This window comes from Carassius carassius, chromosome 34, assembly GCF_963082965.1.
Source record: "Carassius carassius chromosome 34, fCarCar2.1, whole genome shotgun sequence".
NCBI classification, from domain to species: Eukaryota; Metazoa; Chordata; class Actinopteri; order Cypriniformes; family Cyprinidae; genus Carassius; species Carassius carassius.
In genome coordinates, this window is record NC_081788.1 from 26,767,602 (window position 1) to 26,783,676 (window position 16,075).

At 36.7% G+C, this 16,075-nt stretch overlaps 1 protein-coding gene across 1 annotated transcript; it reads left to right on the plus strand.

The window, feature by feature from the left end:
* The first annotated feature begins 246 nt into the window (after positions 1 to 246).
* On the plus strand, positions 247 to 11,857 carry LOC132114906 (erythroid transcription factor-like). The gene is made up of 6 exons (XM_059523302.1): positions 247 to 1,149; positions 1,766 to 1,999; positions 8,479 to 8,936; positions 9,875 to 10,030; positions 10,468 to 10,593; positions 11,026 to 11,857. The coding sequence occupies exons 1-6, from the start codon at positions 1,023 to 1,025 to the stop codon at positions 11,404 to 11,406; spliced, it is 1,482 nt and encodes a 493-aa protein (XP_059379285.1). The 5' UTR covers positions 247 to 1,022; the 3' UTR covers positions 11,407 to 11,857.
* The last annotated feature ends 4,218 nt before the right edge of the window (positions 11,858 to 16,075 follow it).

Consider the following 16,075-nt stretch of genomic DNA (forward strand, 5'->3'; position numbering starts at 1 on the left):
ACTTCAGTGAATCTGTTAAATTAACATGGACACTATATTTCAGGCAAACAACCTCCAGACCAGGACTTTTTATTCTGTTGAAGTCTGTTATACTTTACATTTTTTGAGCTAAATGACAGACACTCTAACACACAGCATCATTGACTGCTCTAATTTCCCTTCAGACTGAACAAACAAAAGGAAAGAAAACGGTACGCTTTGATTAACAAATGACTTCCACAGCCTTGCTCTGTGTGCATGTGAAGCTGGACATCTTTAGAACGATTGCAGCATTTGTCTCTATTTGCATTAGTGTAATCAGCTCAACTGTCCTCTTGTGTTACATATTAAGCTGCGCTTTGCATCTTTTATTGGCTCCACTTTCCCTTTTGTTCCACTGGTGGTTTGGCTTCTATCAAAATTTTTATTTATGTTTTACGATGGTTAGAATTGATAGAATTTATAGCAAGTTTAGTTAAAGGGATAGTTCATGCAAAAAGAAATACTGTCATTATTTGCTCATTCTTACATTGTTCCAAACCTTTTTGTTTTTCTTTCTTCTGTGGAACACAAAATATATTTAGAAATTTCTTGTCCATACAGTGAAAGCCAATGGAGACCAAATTTCTTCTTTTGTGCTCCACAAAAGAAAGTCAAACAGGTTTGGAATGGCATTGGGGTGAGTGATGTAGATGTGATTCGATTATTTTCATATTTTAAGTTTGGTTATTTCTTTAAATTGAGTTTTATATGCCTTATACTTTAAGTATAATTGTAAAATAGTTTAAAGCTTATATTTGAGAATTTACTCAAATGTTCTTGATGAATTAGGTTCAACTTCCACATAGAAACCTTTCTGTGTTTTAGCAGATCTGAGAATTAGATGTTGGTCTTTATACTCTATGTTGGCTTTGCATATTTGTAATTCTCATTTGCAGTGTAGACTGATGTGGCATATTTCCAGACTTTTTTGTGCATTTGAACTTATGAGACACACCATTTGCTGAAGCTGACCTGTTTGTGGCTCCACCCACTGTCCCCACATGTCTAACCTCAATCACCCACAATGCCAGAGCACAGAAATCTTCACATCTTCATACAGTTCTGACCATCAGCGGTGCTCATTTTTGTCACAGACACCTGTCCTGAAGACCAAACTGATAAGCTCAGGTATGCCACTTTACAATCAGATCTACATTACCATATCTACAGCTGCATAAGCAAATCAAACAATGCAAGCGATGCTTATCTTGCTTTTAGAGTAATTTGATTCCAAGTGTAATTTCTGTTAATAGACAGGTGACACTGTCACTGCTGTTGTGATTTGTCTTGTTCTCTTCAAATCAGTATCATTTATTGTAAGATATGTGCTTAAGGGGTTGTTTGCTATGTAAAATTATGGGTTTTGTGTTAAATGTCATTTGAAATGTAAATATTCTTAAAAGTTATTACGATTGCAGATTGATTTCCAAACATACTTAGAATGTATTTGTGAAATGTATTTGTATACGGCTCAGCTTTCAACTGAAGATATTCTATTGCAGTTATTGAAATAATTAAATAATAGCTTTGATTGTAACTGATACACTCAATAGAAAAAAATCTTCTTGTTCTTACTAACAGAAATATGCATAATTAGGAGGTTTTCTGTCATTGCACTACACTTTAACATGCTACTTCAGGGTGAAATATATATATATATATATATATATATATATATATATATATATATATATATATATAATGTGACATTTTCCATGTGCATTAAATTTCCTTATTCACACAGTACAAAAGGAGATCCTGACAGACATGGAGACCTCCGCTGAACAAGCTCGCTGGGTTTCCTCCTCCATGGTATCATCAGAAGTGATGCCCACTTACCCACCTGACTCCAGCTATATGGTCCACACTGAGGAGGGTTCAGTGTACCCCTACACCGATGCCGATCACAGCAGCCTGCCCTCTTTATTCAGCAGCCCTGTCAATGGTCGTCCATCTGGAGCTTTTCAAACCAGCTCAGGTAAGTGCTGCATGTACAGGACACAGCACACTGTCAAGACATATTATGGCAGTGTCACATGGTATTTGAAATACATTACCTACCATACACAAGTTTGAGGTGAAAGAAGCCTCTTCTGCTCACAGAGGCTGCGTTTATTTAATCAAATAGCAGTGTGTACTGTACCGAACAATTACCATATTCATATGCTATTACATTTTTTGCCACTTTAAGAACAGTGCCATAGTATTAACATGTCCAAAATGTACTGTATTGTCCTATAAAGAAAAAAGCCTATACTAGTACAGAGAAACCATATGTAAGTGAAAGTATGGGACTATCTAGCTATTTTGACGTCTTCAGCAATGGTTATATTTCAAATGTATTGTTAAAGAAGCCCGTTTCTGAAATTATTTTCATAATTGCGTGATACAAATTTGCAATAGCGATTTAGAAAGTCATAATTGTGAGATATAAACTCGCATTTCTGAGAAATAAAGTCAGAACTGTGAGATATAAATTAACATTTGCAATTCTGAGAACATACAGGTGCATCTCAATAAATTAGAATGTTGTGGAAAGTTTATATCAGTAGTTCAACTCAAATTGTGAAACTTGTGTATTAAATAAAGTCAATGCACATAGACTAAAGTAGTTTAAGTCTTTGATCCTTTTATTTGTGATGATTTTGGCTCACAGTTAACAAAAACCCACCAATTCACGATCTCACCAAATTAGAATATGGTGACATGCCAATCAGCTAATCAACTCAAAACACCTGCAAAGGTTTCCTGAGCCTTCAAAATGGTGTCATGGAAATTCTAATTCAATAACAATTTGTAGAGACTGAGAATGAAAAAATCAAACAGAGTTTTGTCTTTGTATTGCTTTAATTCTCTGCAGAGAATGATCTGGTTTACACACAGCTTGAGTCTGTGTGCAAAGAGATGTGTGCACACAGACTCACAGCCCACTTTTTATAGTATGTAAAAAGATACATTGAAGGACAGATTAGGACCTTTGAGCCAATCATGTTGCTCAGTGCACATCACCCCATAACACATGCACATCTCATGCACATTACATGGAAGATGTCTGGTCACTCACAAAACTGCCTGTCCCTGGTACACAGTTTCCCCATAAATGTTGTTTTTCAACCTAAAGCAGTTACGTGTACAAGTTACATAAAATAACTCAATATCCCTATAGACTAAATTTGCTACCTTATTCATTGTATGTTTAAAAGATGCTTAAATGAGATGAATGCAATCAATGCCAAATTAACAAAACTAAAAATGTCATGATCATTATTGATAACTTATATTGATTAAATGTAGATACATTTGTGAACACATTCCCCTTATAGTTTACATCAATCATGTAAATTCAAGATTTAAAACACCATTACACCATAAGGGCGAAAAAAAGCATTTGCATTGTTGTTTATGGAACATAGTCATTCCTAACATATAAGCAAGCTATAAAGAAAACAATAACTCTTATATTTGATTATATGTTAAAATCTTAGTCTGATATTCAAACAGAAAAAACTTTCTTAACTTTCCTTCCAGTTGGATCATCTCGTAACACAGACAATGACCTGCTTTAGACCCTCTTTATTCTACAGCACGTAATGCTTACTAACTACTCTTCTTCTGTAGAGCTGCTGCAGGTGTCAGATTTTAGCATCTCATTGTCTTCATAATTTTCAAGACATTGTACATTACTCTGATACGTTACTAAAGATTTCATGATTGAATTTACAGCTCTTCTAATCATTCCCACTACACAAGGCCACATACACAGCAAAAATAAAATCATGGCCAGTGCTGAGATGGCAATTAACCCAATATATTCTCCAGAACAAGTCAGTCTTGCAGTGCAGTCAGCCTCAGTCCTCTTAGTTTCTTCTTGATGCCTTCCCACATCACCTTAGTAGTGTTCAGGAAACGTATCAGTTCATACCTTGCGATTTTGACTTAAATTTGAAGAAGGCTGACCCCAAGCGCCTGAATTACAGCATGGAAGAACTTCTCAGCTCCGTTCCACAGCCTGTGTTCCCTCCTGTCGAGCTGGTTGTGTAGTTTCGCTGCAGTGGTCGGATGGTATGTTTCCTAACAGCTCAAGTCCCTCGCTGTCATCCGTTGGCCCAAACTGACCTCAGATCACTCCCACACAGTGATGTTGCTGCGTGTTCAGCTCCCATACACCACTGTATGTTTGTTCACCTAAGTCATCCAGACGTCCCCCTTGGCACGGGGCATCTGGTCAATAACATTACTGAGCTGTAGCCCTCTGGTGGCGCTCGAACCTGCAGTGACTTGCGTGTAACCTCGTAGCTCTCTCTGCCACTTTTACCTCTATGTTTTATCAGCAAGACCTGATACCATGCAAGACTCCTTCCTCTGGCTTGGGCAGAGCATCCTTTACCCGCTAAGATATCTGAGAGAGAACAAGAGACAACTTTTGACAATAATTTATCATGTTTTCTTCACACAAGGCTGTAGAGGACAGTGGTTGTGGTTCTGCTCCTACTCCACTGGAAGTTAGCATGCCAAACAAAATTTCAAATGGACTCAAGTTAGACTTTGTTCTTTTTCCTCATTCTCATATACATTAACACAATGGGGAGTGCTTTTACCAAAGACAGTCCTGTTTGCTCACAACACTTCATTAATTTGTTCTTTAATGTCACATCTGACTGATGGTTTCATTTGCATTATCAATTTTGCTTTCAATTGTACATTATATTATCAAATTGCTAATTTGGAAGTGGGTGTGCCGCTTGAGGCATCATTTGCCCTCTGTCCACTTTGCTTGTGGCACAGATCATGCATGATTGACAATATCACAAAGAAAGTGAATCCCTTTGTGAACCAATATTGATTTAGCAAATCATTCATTCCCCCTTAACTCATGTGATCTAGGCCATGTACAAGTTTTGCATAGTGTGGAAAAAGTGTTTTGGCAGACATGGTCTGTCTTCAGTACTTTGCACTCGGCCTTCACCCATTGTTTCTTCTCCTCTGCTGTGGCAAAAGTTTGCATTGCTGTAAGAGAATCAGAAGGGATTGTAAATTATTCATTTTTAAATGTTACACAGGTAAAAGAAGGTTCTGTTTTCATCGCTGCGTCCTTCGTCGTGGTATCAGCTTACTTGTTACCTAAAAACAAAAAAATCATAACTTTTGGAATGTGTGACGCATTTGAAGATATCAACTGACTTTGGTAGCAAAAATGCTTCTAACAATGCTGCTATTTTATCATGGTTTAAATCAGGCTTACCATCAGACTTTATAAATTTCCTGTGCTTCCACAATGCCCCAAAATCATGACAAACCCAAAAGAATAACAAGAATTTGTAAAAATGGTAACTGTTTGTCCATCAGCAATTTTACAAGCCTCCGTCAATGCTACCAATTCAGTCGCTTGCGCAGAGCAATGCGCAGGGAGCGCTCCAGACCTTATTGTTGCATATGCAGTGGTTACGGCTTAGCTTGCTCTGTTATTGCCAATTATTTGGGTCTCTAGATGCTGAACCATCAATGAATAGAATTAAGTCAGCATTTTCTAAGGGGGTTTCTTTTAAAATCTGGTCTTGGTGGACAGACCTGTTCAAGTGTGGCAACACAATCATGTGCTTTCCCATCCTGCTTCGTAGGGAGCAGTGTAGCTGGATTTAACACTGTGCATCTTTTAATTGTGATGTTTGGCATTTCTAATAGAATTGCACTGTACCTGAGCCACCTGGCCATTGACAAATGGGATGTTTTCTGTTCCAACAGGATCACAAAGACCATGTGTGGCACGAGTAAGGTCACATCAGACTACCCCACAATTTCTCTTGAAGCTAAAATAGCTTTTTTTCTGCAGATGCAACAGCTCTCAGGCATGTTTGCATGCCTGCTGCTACCGGATCGAGCTTACTTGAAAAATAGGCCACAGGTCTCCCCCATGATCCTGTAACAGAACAGAAGTCAGAAACCCATTCTCTCATCAACAGTTTGTACAAAATTTCTCTCTGGGTCTGGGAGTCCCAGTGTTGGTGATGTTTGTAGCAATAGTATATTCTTAAATGCTTTCTCTGCTTCTGGAATCCAGATCAGTTTATCATGGGGTTGCAAGCCCTTCCCATGAGCCAAAGCGCTCAAGGGCGATTCTTTGATAAGATAATTTGGAATGAACGTTCGACAATATGAACATGAAAATGCGACTACTTTAAGATATCAGACAGCAGCTTTTTATTCTCTATCACAATTGTGTATTTACCATTAACGTTACCATATTAAACATGGTAAATACGACTACTTTTAGAAATCAGACAGCAGCTTCTTATTCTCTATCACAATTGTGTAATTATTTAGCAACATATTTTATCTGTCGCAAGTCTCATCTCGAGAGTTTAGCTCCTTGTAGCCTATGTCATAAAAATATAATAATTTTTTTTCGGGAGCTTTTATAAAAATATAGAAATGATCATTCTTTCTAAATGTGATGTAGCCTATATACTGTGACTACAAATAAACAGAAACAGACTCGACTGAATAGCAGGCTGTTCATAACGCTTTATTTCTATGTGACTAATTTTAAATCCGGATAAATTAATTCATTATGATCAATGTATCACTTATTATAAAAAAACTTTGATGCTTTTGGATTTAAATATTAACAAAGCATGCAAACAAACGTCCGCTTTTATCATGTTGTTTTTTGATCGTGCTAGTTCCAGTGACTTATTTCTTCTCTTTGTTGGTGAAACAATGGGGTTGCGTGATGTTGTTCTAGAGGGGCGTGTAAAGGGTGGGTTTTAGTGTAACACAGCAGAGCTTCTGGCCCGACTGGAAATGCAGCGCTATTTTGGCCTTGGTGCTACAGGTCCGAGGCTATTAGCCCTGCCTGGCCCATTTAAAGCACTGTCTCGCACTGGTCCGAAAGTGGAAAAGCAGCTATTGACACCTTTTACAAGGAGGGTAAGCCACATACATTAATTAATTGCCAAAGAAGCTGGCTGTTAACAGAGTGCTGTATTCAAAGTTGATTTGAAGGAAAAAGTGTGGAAGAAAAAGATGTACAACCAACCGAGAGAACTGCAGCCTTATGAGGATTGTCAAGGAAAATTGATTCAAGAATTTGAGTGAACTTCACAAGGAATGGACTGAGGCTCGGGTCAAGGCATCAAGAGCCACCACACACAGAAGTGTCAAGGAATTAGCTGAACCACACACAACATCAGAGTCTTACTTGGGCTAAGGAGAAGAAGAACTGGACTGTTGCCCAGTGGTCCAAAGTCTTCTTTTCAGTTGAGATCAAGTTTTGTATTTCATTTGGAAACCAAGGTCCTAGAGTCTGGCGGAAGGGTGGAGAAGCTCATAGCCCAAGTTGCTTGAAGTCCAGTGTTAAGTTTCCGCAGTCTGTGATGATTTGGGGTGCAATGTCATCTGCCGGTGTTAGTCCATTGTGTTTTTTGAAAACCAAAATCAATGCACCTGTTTACCAAGAAATTTTGGAGTACTTCATGCTTCCTTCTGCTGACCAGCTTTTTGAAGATGCTGATTTGATTTTCCAGCAGGATTTGTAGATGAGCTGAAGGCCACTGTCAAAGAACCTGGGCTTCCAAACCACCTCAGCAGTGCCACAAACTGATCACCTCCATGCCACGCTGAATTGAGGCAGTGATTAAAGCAAAAAGAGCCCCTACCAAGTATTGAGTATGTGTACAGTAAATGAACATACTTTCCAGAAGGCCAACAATTCACTAAAAAGTTTTATTTTTTTTATTGGTCTTATGAAGTATTCTAATTTGTTGAGATGTTGAATTGGACTCGCAATTGCGAGTTTATATCTCACAATTCTGTAAAAAAAAAAACCTGAATTGTGAGGTGAAAGGTTGCGATAACGTTTAAAAAGAATTTATTCATTGGTGGAAATGGCTTCCATAGTGTTGTGTCTCTTCACAAGGCAAATCTCCTAAATGTCATTGGCTGTTATGAATAAAAGTTGACTAAAATTTGAATAAAAGTCTTAACTACTCAATAAGAGGAAAGAGGAAAGAGTCAGGATTTGTGCTTTGAAGATCTAAATTAAATTATAAGCATTAACAATTGTAAGATTTTTTTCTTTTTTAATTTAGCATTTTTACACAAGTAAAAAAAAATACTTTTTATGTCCAAATACTTTCTCATATCTATGGAAGCTTTTTTCTGTCACTGAATAGAAAATAAAACAAGGTAACGACTTTTTATCTCACAATTCTGACTTTTTTCTCAGAATTGCGAGTTCATATCTGACAACAAGTCAGAATTTAGAGATAAAAAGTACAATTACCTTGTTTTATTTTCTATTTAGTGGCAGAAACAGACTTCCATACATATCACAGTGTCTCTTTGGTGCTATTAACATGATCTTTTTACTTAAGTCACCCATTGGAGCTTCATTAACAGACTTCCCCAATTTAAGTTTCTTTCTTTAAAGCTTCCTTCCTTCCTCCTTCTCTCTCTCAGTATATCCCGTTTACTCTTCTCCATTCCTGGGAAACCTGTCCTGGCTGGAAAGTTCGAACGGCCCATCTCTAACCAACCTCTTCCCATCCTCCCCATCATCCTGGCACAGCAGTGCGTTTTCCTCATCCTTCCACGGCTCCACGCCTCTCTCCTCTGCCAGAGCGCCTCGTTCTGCCCTTCCCTCCCTTATCCAGGACCAAAAGGACACCCTTATTGTGCAGGAGAGCATGAAAGGACAGAGGCTGAGTCCTCCTGGAGGTGGGGAAGCGTTTGGCGGTGTGTTTTCCCCCTCATTGACCAGTGTGTATGCGCAGACACACTCCTCAAAAACACACTCGCAGTCACTGAGCCACTACAGTCCCTATGGGAGCTTCACAGAGAACTACAACAGTTCACTTCTCTACACACCCTCGTCCTTCTCACCCAAATTATGCAGCAAGATGAAACTCTCTCCTTTAGGTGAGGAAGTATAATATTTCAATTTTTTTTTAAAATTTATTTATTTATGGAAAATGGCTAAATATTTTGTGTAATTTTGCTTCTCAATTAAATGTATCTTGATTTAAGAATGTTCTAGAGTCCAACCCTTCATGGGGCGATCCATTAACTCGAGCCATTCTGGTCTTTTTATTGTTATTCTATTTTTAATACATTTTATTATAGTATCCAAACAAACAACACAGTGTAGAACAATTACAATATTTAAATCCCAACATTTTTCATAGTTAAATTAAAAAAAAAAGTATTTTAGTAAAACCATTTTTATTTAAAATGACTCAAATCAGTTTTTTTACCTTAAAAATAAACTATCTTGCAAGTATCTTTTCCATAAGCTGAGGTAAAAACTAATACATATGACACTAAAATAATGCAATAAATATGAATTAACATAAGATGTAGCATTGTGCCCTAATGAACTAAGATGAATGAATTGTCACACAGGGAATTCTGGGAATGTAAGCTTACAGTTTTTAACTGTAAATTATAAGATGAAAACTGTAAATTAAACAGTATTTTAGAAAAGTCCCTTAGATACAGTTTCACAGTATACTGTAAAATAAGGGAACTTATTGTTAACCAACTAACAGGTTTTTACCCCAGTATTTACCTTTATATTTTACTGTCAAAATGTAAAAACAAAAAAGATTAAATTAGAATGTTCTGCAGTGGTTCTTTGTGGTTCAGTTACTACATGGTTCTTTGATGTTACTCAATCAGTACATTGGTTTCTGAATTGTTTAAAAATCATAAATGAACATAAATGGTTTTCTAACAAACAAAATAAAAGTAGGACATCGGCCTGTAAATGCTCTAATTGAAATCTTTATTTTTTCTTTGTGTATTTCTGATAAAGCCGGGCAATGATGTGCAATGTAAACATTATTTCTGATCTTTTGTGGCGACAGAGCCACGTGAGTGTGTGAACTGTGGGGCCACTGCATCCCCTCTGTGGCGGCGTGATGGAACGGGACACTACCTCTGCAATGCCTGCGGTCTGTACCACAAGATGAATAGACAGAACAGACCCCTCATCCGACCCAAAAAGAGACTGGTACACCTCACTTATGCTCAATTCACTGATTTACAGAATTAACTTAAAAAAAAAAAAAGATTTATTTGATCAAAAATACTGTAAAAACTGTGAAATATTATTACAATTTGAATGTATTTTAAAATGTAATTTATTCCTGTGATAGTTAAGCTGTATTTTCAGCACCATTACTCCAGTCTTCAGTGTCACATGATCCTTCAGAAATCATTCTAATATGCTGATTCGCTGTTGTGCTGCTTATTGTTTTTGTGGAAGGGAGTTCAAAAGTACAGCATTTATTTCAAATATCTTTTGCAGTATTATAAATGCCTTTACTGTCACTTTTGAACAATTTAATGTGTCTCTGCTGAATAAAAGTATTCATTTCTTTAGAAAAAAAAACAAGTCTTACTGTTTTGATTTATAGACTTTCTGCTATTTGATATTTCTCTCTTTAGGTCATCAGTAAGCGAACAGGAACTCAATGTGCGAACTGTCAGACCAGCACCACCACGCTGTGGAGACGCAACACCAGCGGAGAGCCCGTGTGTAACGCTTGCGGACTCTATTTCAAGCTTCACAATGTGAGCACCTTCACTCATTTCACTTTACTTTTTTATTCAAATGTACAAATTGTATTGGGTTAATTGAGTAAAAGCTGATGCATGTAAAAATCTGTGGTCTCATTCACTGTAAAGTTGTGTCACTCACAAGTGGGAATCGCAGCATCCAAATTGCATCCAGCACCAAATGTTTGCCTGCATTTGTGCCGTTACCTGATTTGCATGAATTCGTTCTGTGTATTGCGAGCAAAACAAAAACAAATCATTCATAGTCATTTCCTCCCTGTAGCTCTGCAACACTTTCAGTGAGCTTCTGACTAACTCTACACCGTAAAGTAGTTTTGTCAAATTTCTTCCAGATGATCATAATTTATACAACTCCATTTGGCTGGAAATTACACACAGTAGCTCTAACTCTAGTTCTGCATCTAATACTTCAATCCTTCTCATCAGGTGAACAGACCGCTCACTATGAAGAAGGAAGGCATCCAGACGCGCAACCGTAAGATGTCTAGCAAGAACAGGAAAGGGAAGAAGTTTAGCGCCACAGAGGAGAATCTGTATTTTTCAAAGAATCCTGCATCTGATCAGCATTTTGACTTGTATTCTCAGAGTCCAGGAGCTCTGGGCGTCTACAGCCACTCATCCCATTCACTGCCGCCCACCGCTGCCTTCCACGCCCAGCCTGCCCTACCCATGCCACCCACCAGCTGCCATCTTACCCAGCATGGTGTGACGGGAATCATGTTGTACAAAACACTCCCAGCTGCCCAGCCATGTGTAAACATACTCAGTAAAAACATGCTTGAAAACTTAACAGATGTAGATGCATGAAAAAAACATGTTGCCCTAAAAATATTTGGATGCTTAAGTCACACATGATGTCGGAATCTCAATCCACTGTATAGAAAACATAAAATCATGTGCGTTTATTTTAAAGAAAGACAGAACAAACCCACTTTACAAGTTTGTTAGATTTGAAAAGCTTGAAAGATTAAAACTATTATGAAGCATGTGGTAAAGCGTTAGTGGAACATGTCCACAGTTATAAAACTACATGAACATTTTGACAAAGGTTTGGGGTTCCGAAAGGTATATGTTTTTTAAGAAATGAATACTTCTATTCAGCAAGGATGCATTAGATTGATCAAAAGTGACAGTAAAGACATTTATAATGTTACAAAAATGCTCTTCTTATGACCTTTTTATCCATCAGAGAATCCTGAAAAAAAGTATTGCAGTGTCTACAAAAATGTAAAGCAGCAAAACTGTTTCAACATGGATAATAATCAGAAATATTGTGATGTATGTGATGCTGAAGACTGGAGTAATGATGCTGAAAATACAACTTTGCATCATAGCAGTAAATTGCCATTTAAAATATATTCAAATAGAAAACTATTTTAAATAGTAATAATATTTCACATAATTACAGTTTTTACTCTATTTTCTGATCAAATATATGCAGCCTCGGTGAGCAGAAGAGATTTCTTTCAAAAACCAACCCCAAACTTTTAAATATATAGACTGTCTTCAGTTTTTGTGTGTTTGTAATCACTTTTCTATATCTTTCTTTAACACTTTTCTTTGTGAACGTGTAGGCTGTTTTTAAAATGTTGTATGGAAAAAGAATGCAGTTTACAATTAAACATTTTTGTAAAGCATTGTTTTCTTTTTGCATGTGCTGCAAATCTTGACAAGATGCAAGAGGAGTGTGAAGACTTGCTTGAATTCTTTATATCAAACCGGCAAGGCTCCTTGACGTGACTGCATCATAACAGATGTTTGAAGTTGTGGTTGTGGTTTTTCTATCAATCCATTGTGAACTCTGCAGCCTGCATGAATTAGTTTGTAGTGGGAGTTCAACAGTTACGATGTGCCATGACAGCACATATGCAAATCCAGCACTTTCCATAGAGTGGAGGAGCAGGTCAAGTGCTGCTCATAGGGGATGAGTGATGCCAAAATGTATAAATCATACGAGCTGTATCAGTGACAATTAGTTCAGATTGTACTGTGGAAGAAACATTTCTTCAACAGTATTTTTTTTTATTATGTATGATTTATAGTCTGAAACACATTATAGCTTAGTTTTGCAAATCACAGGCAAATTCATAGATGTTCCACTTCCTTATTTATATCATATGTTGCTCTCTCTATATGTGTGTGTGTGTGTGTGTGTGTGTATATATGTATATATAAATATATATATATATATATATATATATGGGCTAAAATATCTTTTCAAATATATAATATCTATATCAAAATAGAAAAAGGCCAAAACATATAATACTAACTGTACGTAAATATTTTTCTATATTTGGCCTTTTTTTTTTTTAAGTACATTTTGAAATCTATTTTGGTATATAAAGGTAGAAACTAAAAATATTTAATTGAGCATAAGAGCATTATATATTTGATTAAGAATTATTTAAAATACATGTGTAGAATATATTTTGGCCAGGTTTTTTTTATATATATATATTTTTTTTTTTGCCATGTGAGAAAGTTTGGCTGTTGTGTGAGTTTGCCATGGTTTTGCTATACAGTTTCTGAGGTGTTCCTAGTGTTATTAAGCTTTTGTTACAGTATGTTAACAAAAGAGTTCTCAGTGGTTCCTTTCTAGTCAAAATCATAACTCTAATCAACCTGTTATGGCAGACATGACATTCAGTGTCAACCAAACACACACGCAAACTACAATCCCTGCATCACTGAGCCACCAGATTGGCGTTAATGCGTGCATTGTTCCATGTCAGTCTGGAAAAAGGCCTCAGCGCTATGGAATATGGGTGTCTGTGTGAGCTGAGCTCTGGTTGGCGATGATATCTCAGATAGCACCCCTCCCCTCTCCTTCATCTGTTTCCATCTCTCATGGTTGACCACATAGCTCTGCTCCCCTGGCTTCTAGTGGAGCCTCATTGTGCAACGCAGGCGGCTTCTGGTTTTCCGGACTCTATAAAAAAAAGTGCAAAAGGGAAAGGGAGATGCACAGAAAGAGGTTGCAAGCAATGGCATGGGTGTTTTTTCAAGCCTGGTGCACAAGGCACATCGTTTGCTTTTTTCTGTCATGGGCTTCCTCCATTCAGGGTGAAGGCGTGTTATCTGGTGGAGTCGGCACCATAGTGTGGGGGAAATGCTACTGAATGACTGGGAGAGATTAGCAACCACAGGACAGGTCCAGCCGACACGTACAGGCCCGAACGTTAGCGCTCGCCAGCTCCACCGCGCTCACGCTCGCAACCTCTTTTCCATTCACGTAAACAGACTGACAGAGACAAGAAGGGCTTTAATGGGGTTTTTGTTTTTGTTTAAAACCCATAGAGGTCATGTCTCAGTATGCTAAATAAACTGCTTTTGTATGCCAAAAATGTTGATCACAATACAAACTGCCATGAAATATGTGAGAAACATTAGAGAAGTCAAGATTTAGGTCGTTGACCTCATTGACCCCATAGCATCTTTCTCCACTGACAGCCATTCAAATGTAGCTGTGTATTCTGATTAAATAGTTACCTGTATCATTGTAGTTGTTTTAATAGTGCCTCATCGGTTTTTTATTTTTTTTTAGAGCTAACTTAGGATGACTTGAAAGTATTTCAGTTAATAAGGTATTATTAATACATTTAAATAATCTAATTTTGATGCAAATTGAACTGCTAAAAAAAACGACCCAATAGCTACTTGTTTTAATGAAGAACATGCAGCTCTTTAATTTCTGAATTACTAAATACATCATGGTTGATTAATTTATTATATCAATTATTAGATCAAATATTGAAAATAAGGGGCTTTGTCATAATTACAGGTGGAAAAAATCCCTAAATATGATCATCCTTGTGCAAGGGACTCCCAGCCTGAATTGTAAAATAAAACTATATATTTTAATTTATAATTTGTACTGTGAAAATTGATATGCTATTATAAATAATGTGTAAAATATTATTTGGGAAATGTTTTTGTTGCATTACATTACATTATTATGTTTTTTGTTTTCAACATAGTACTGTAATGTTAGATGTAATTTTTTATTAATAATTTATTAATTTTATTTGATCAAATGTTTAAGCATTTATTTATTCATTCATTTTCCTCCACCGAGCTCTAGCACTACCTTACAGATTACAGTTTGAAAACAAAAGTCCCATGTTTTAGCCTATAAGGCAAACTTCAAATATTGTATTATTGTACAAGTTGGCCCTTGACCACTCACATAAATTAAGTAGGAAAAAAACCCTGAAAAATAAAGCTAACAAAAATAAGCAGGTGCCTTCGTAAATAGTGTGCATAATTATATATCTGAATCTTTCTTTGAGAATTTTATTACATGCAAAGTCTCTTGTCAGGCGGATTGACAATTTTGTCTTATAATCACAACTTTCGTTAAATACGCAGCACTGACCTCCAGTGTTTCTTTTACTGTTTATGATTTCATCACAGACTGCAAGCGAGCACGCGCTCTGCGTTAATGACGTCATTTCAATGCGCCTGCTCTCGCGCCCATATGATGTCTATGCTCACGCCTAGGAGAAACAGAAAGGGGAAGAATGGTTGGTAAATGTAAAAAGCTTGTTCAATAGGGGCGGGGTTTAGCGACGAGGAAGTGCTTTTTAACACTCTAGCATCTTACTATCAGTATTTGTCTGTAGTACTCAGTGGTTGCATATAGGCTGAAATCTGTATAAATCAATGTTATAATGAGCGTAACCTCTTAAGTTTTAGATTTTCTTACAAGTTAACATTTTTGAATTAAAAAATAAAAATATAAATCTGTGTTGAGTGAAATTACAGGAAACGACAAAGTAGGAGACAGTAATCATTTATTTCTGGCATAAAAAAAATACAATAAACAAATTAATAACTCAAAATAGTAAAATGGTACCAAACAGGTAAGAATTAACAATAAACCTATCAAGTAGCATCTTTCAGACATGTTTTGTTTGTAATCAAACATTAGTACTTTGATCTGGCACTGAAGTGTATGTGTGTGTGTGTGTGTGTGTGTGAGAGAGAGAGAGAGAGAGAGAGAGAGAGAGAGAGAGAGAGAGGGTGTGAGTGTTTGCACACTGAGGATGTTGTAGTCTCAGCCCTTCATTTATGTGTATGTATGATCTGCATTGTGTTCGATTATTAGATTTTTATTGCACAAATAAAGAAATGCTCTGAATTATATATTTCCCTTTAATTTCATATGGGTGCCCAATTTTGCAAACCTCAGATGCCAAGTCTTGTAACCCTCATTTAAGATTAAGAGTAAAACTATAAATAATAATACATATTTTGCCCACATTTGTCCCGAAGGATGCTTGAGGGTTTTAATTGATTTAGTACGCTATGTATGACTTGTGTTTAACATTATATTACGGTAATGGACGAGGTTTTGCAGTTTAGTGGTTCAGGTGAAAATACTTTTTATAGAGATTACTCTGTCTTCGAAATTAATTTTAGTCAGAAAGCACTTCATTTGAAATAACACTGACTTTTTAATAGACTTAATAAG

Excerpts from the sequence above, each read along its gene's own strand:
- LOC132114906 (XM_059523302.1), top strand. The coding sequence starts at position 1,023 with ATGTCTAACCTCAATCACCCACAATGCCAGAGCACAGAAATCTTCACA. Across the intron at positions 1,150-1,765 it reads GACCAAACTGATAAGCTCAG|TACAAAAGGAGATCCTGACA; the intron begins GTATGCCACTTT and ends TTATTCACACAG. Across the intron at positions 8,937-9,874 it reads AGATGAAACTCTCTCCTTTA|GTGGCGACAGAGCCACGTGA; the intron begins GGTGAGGAAGTA and ends TTCTGATCTTTT.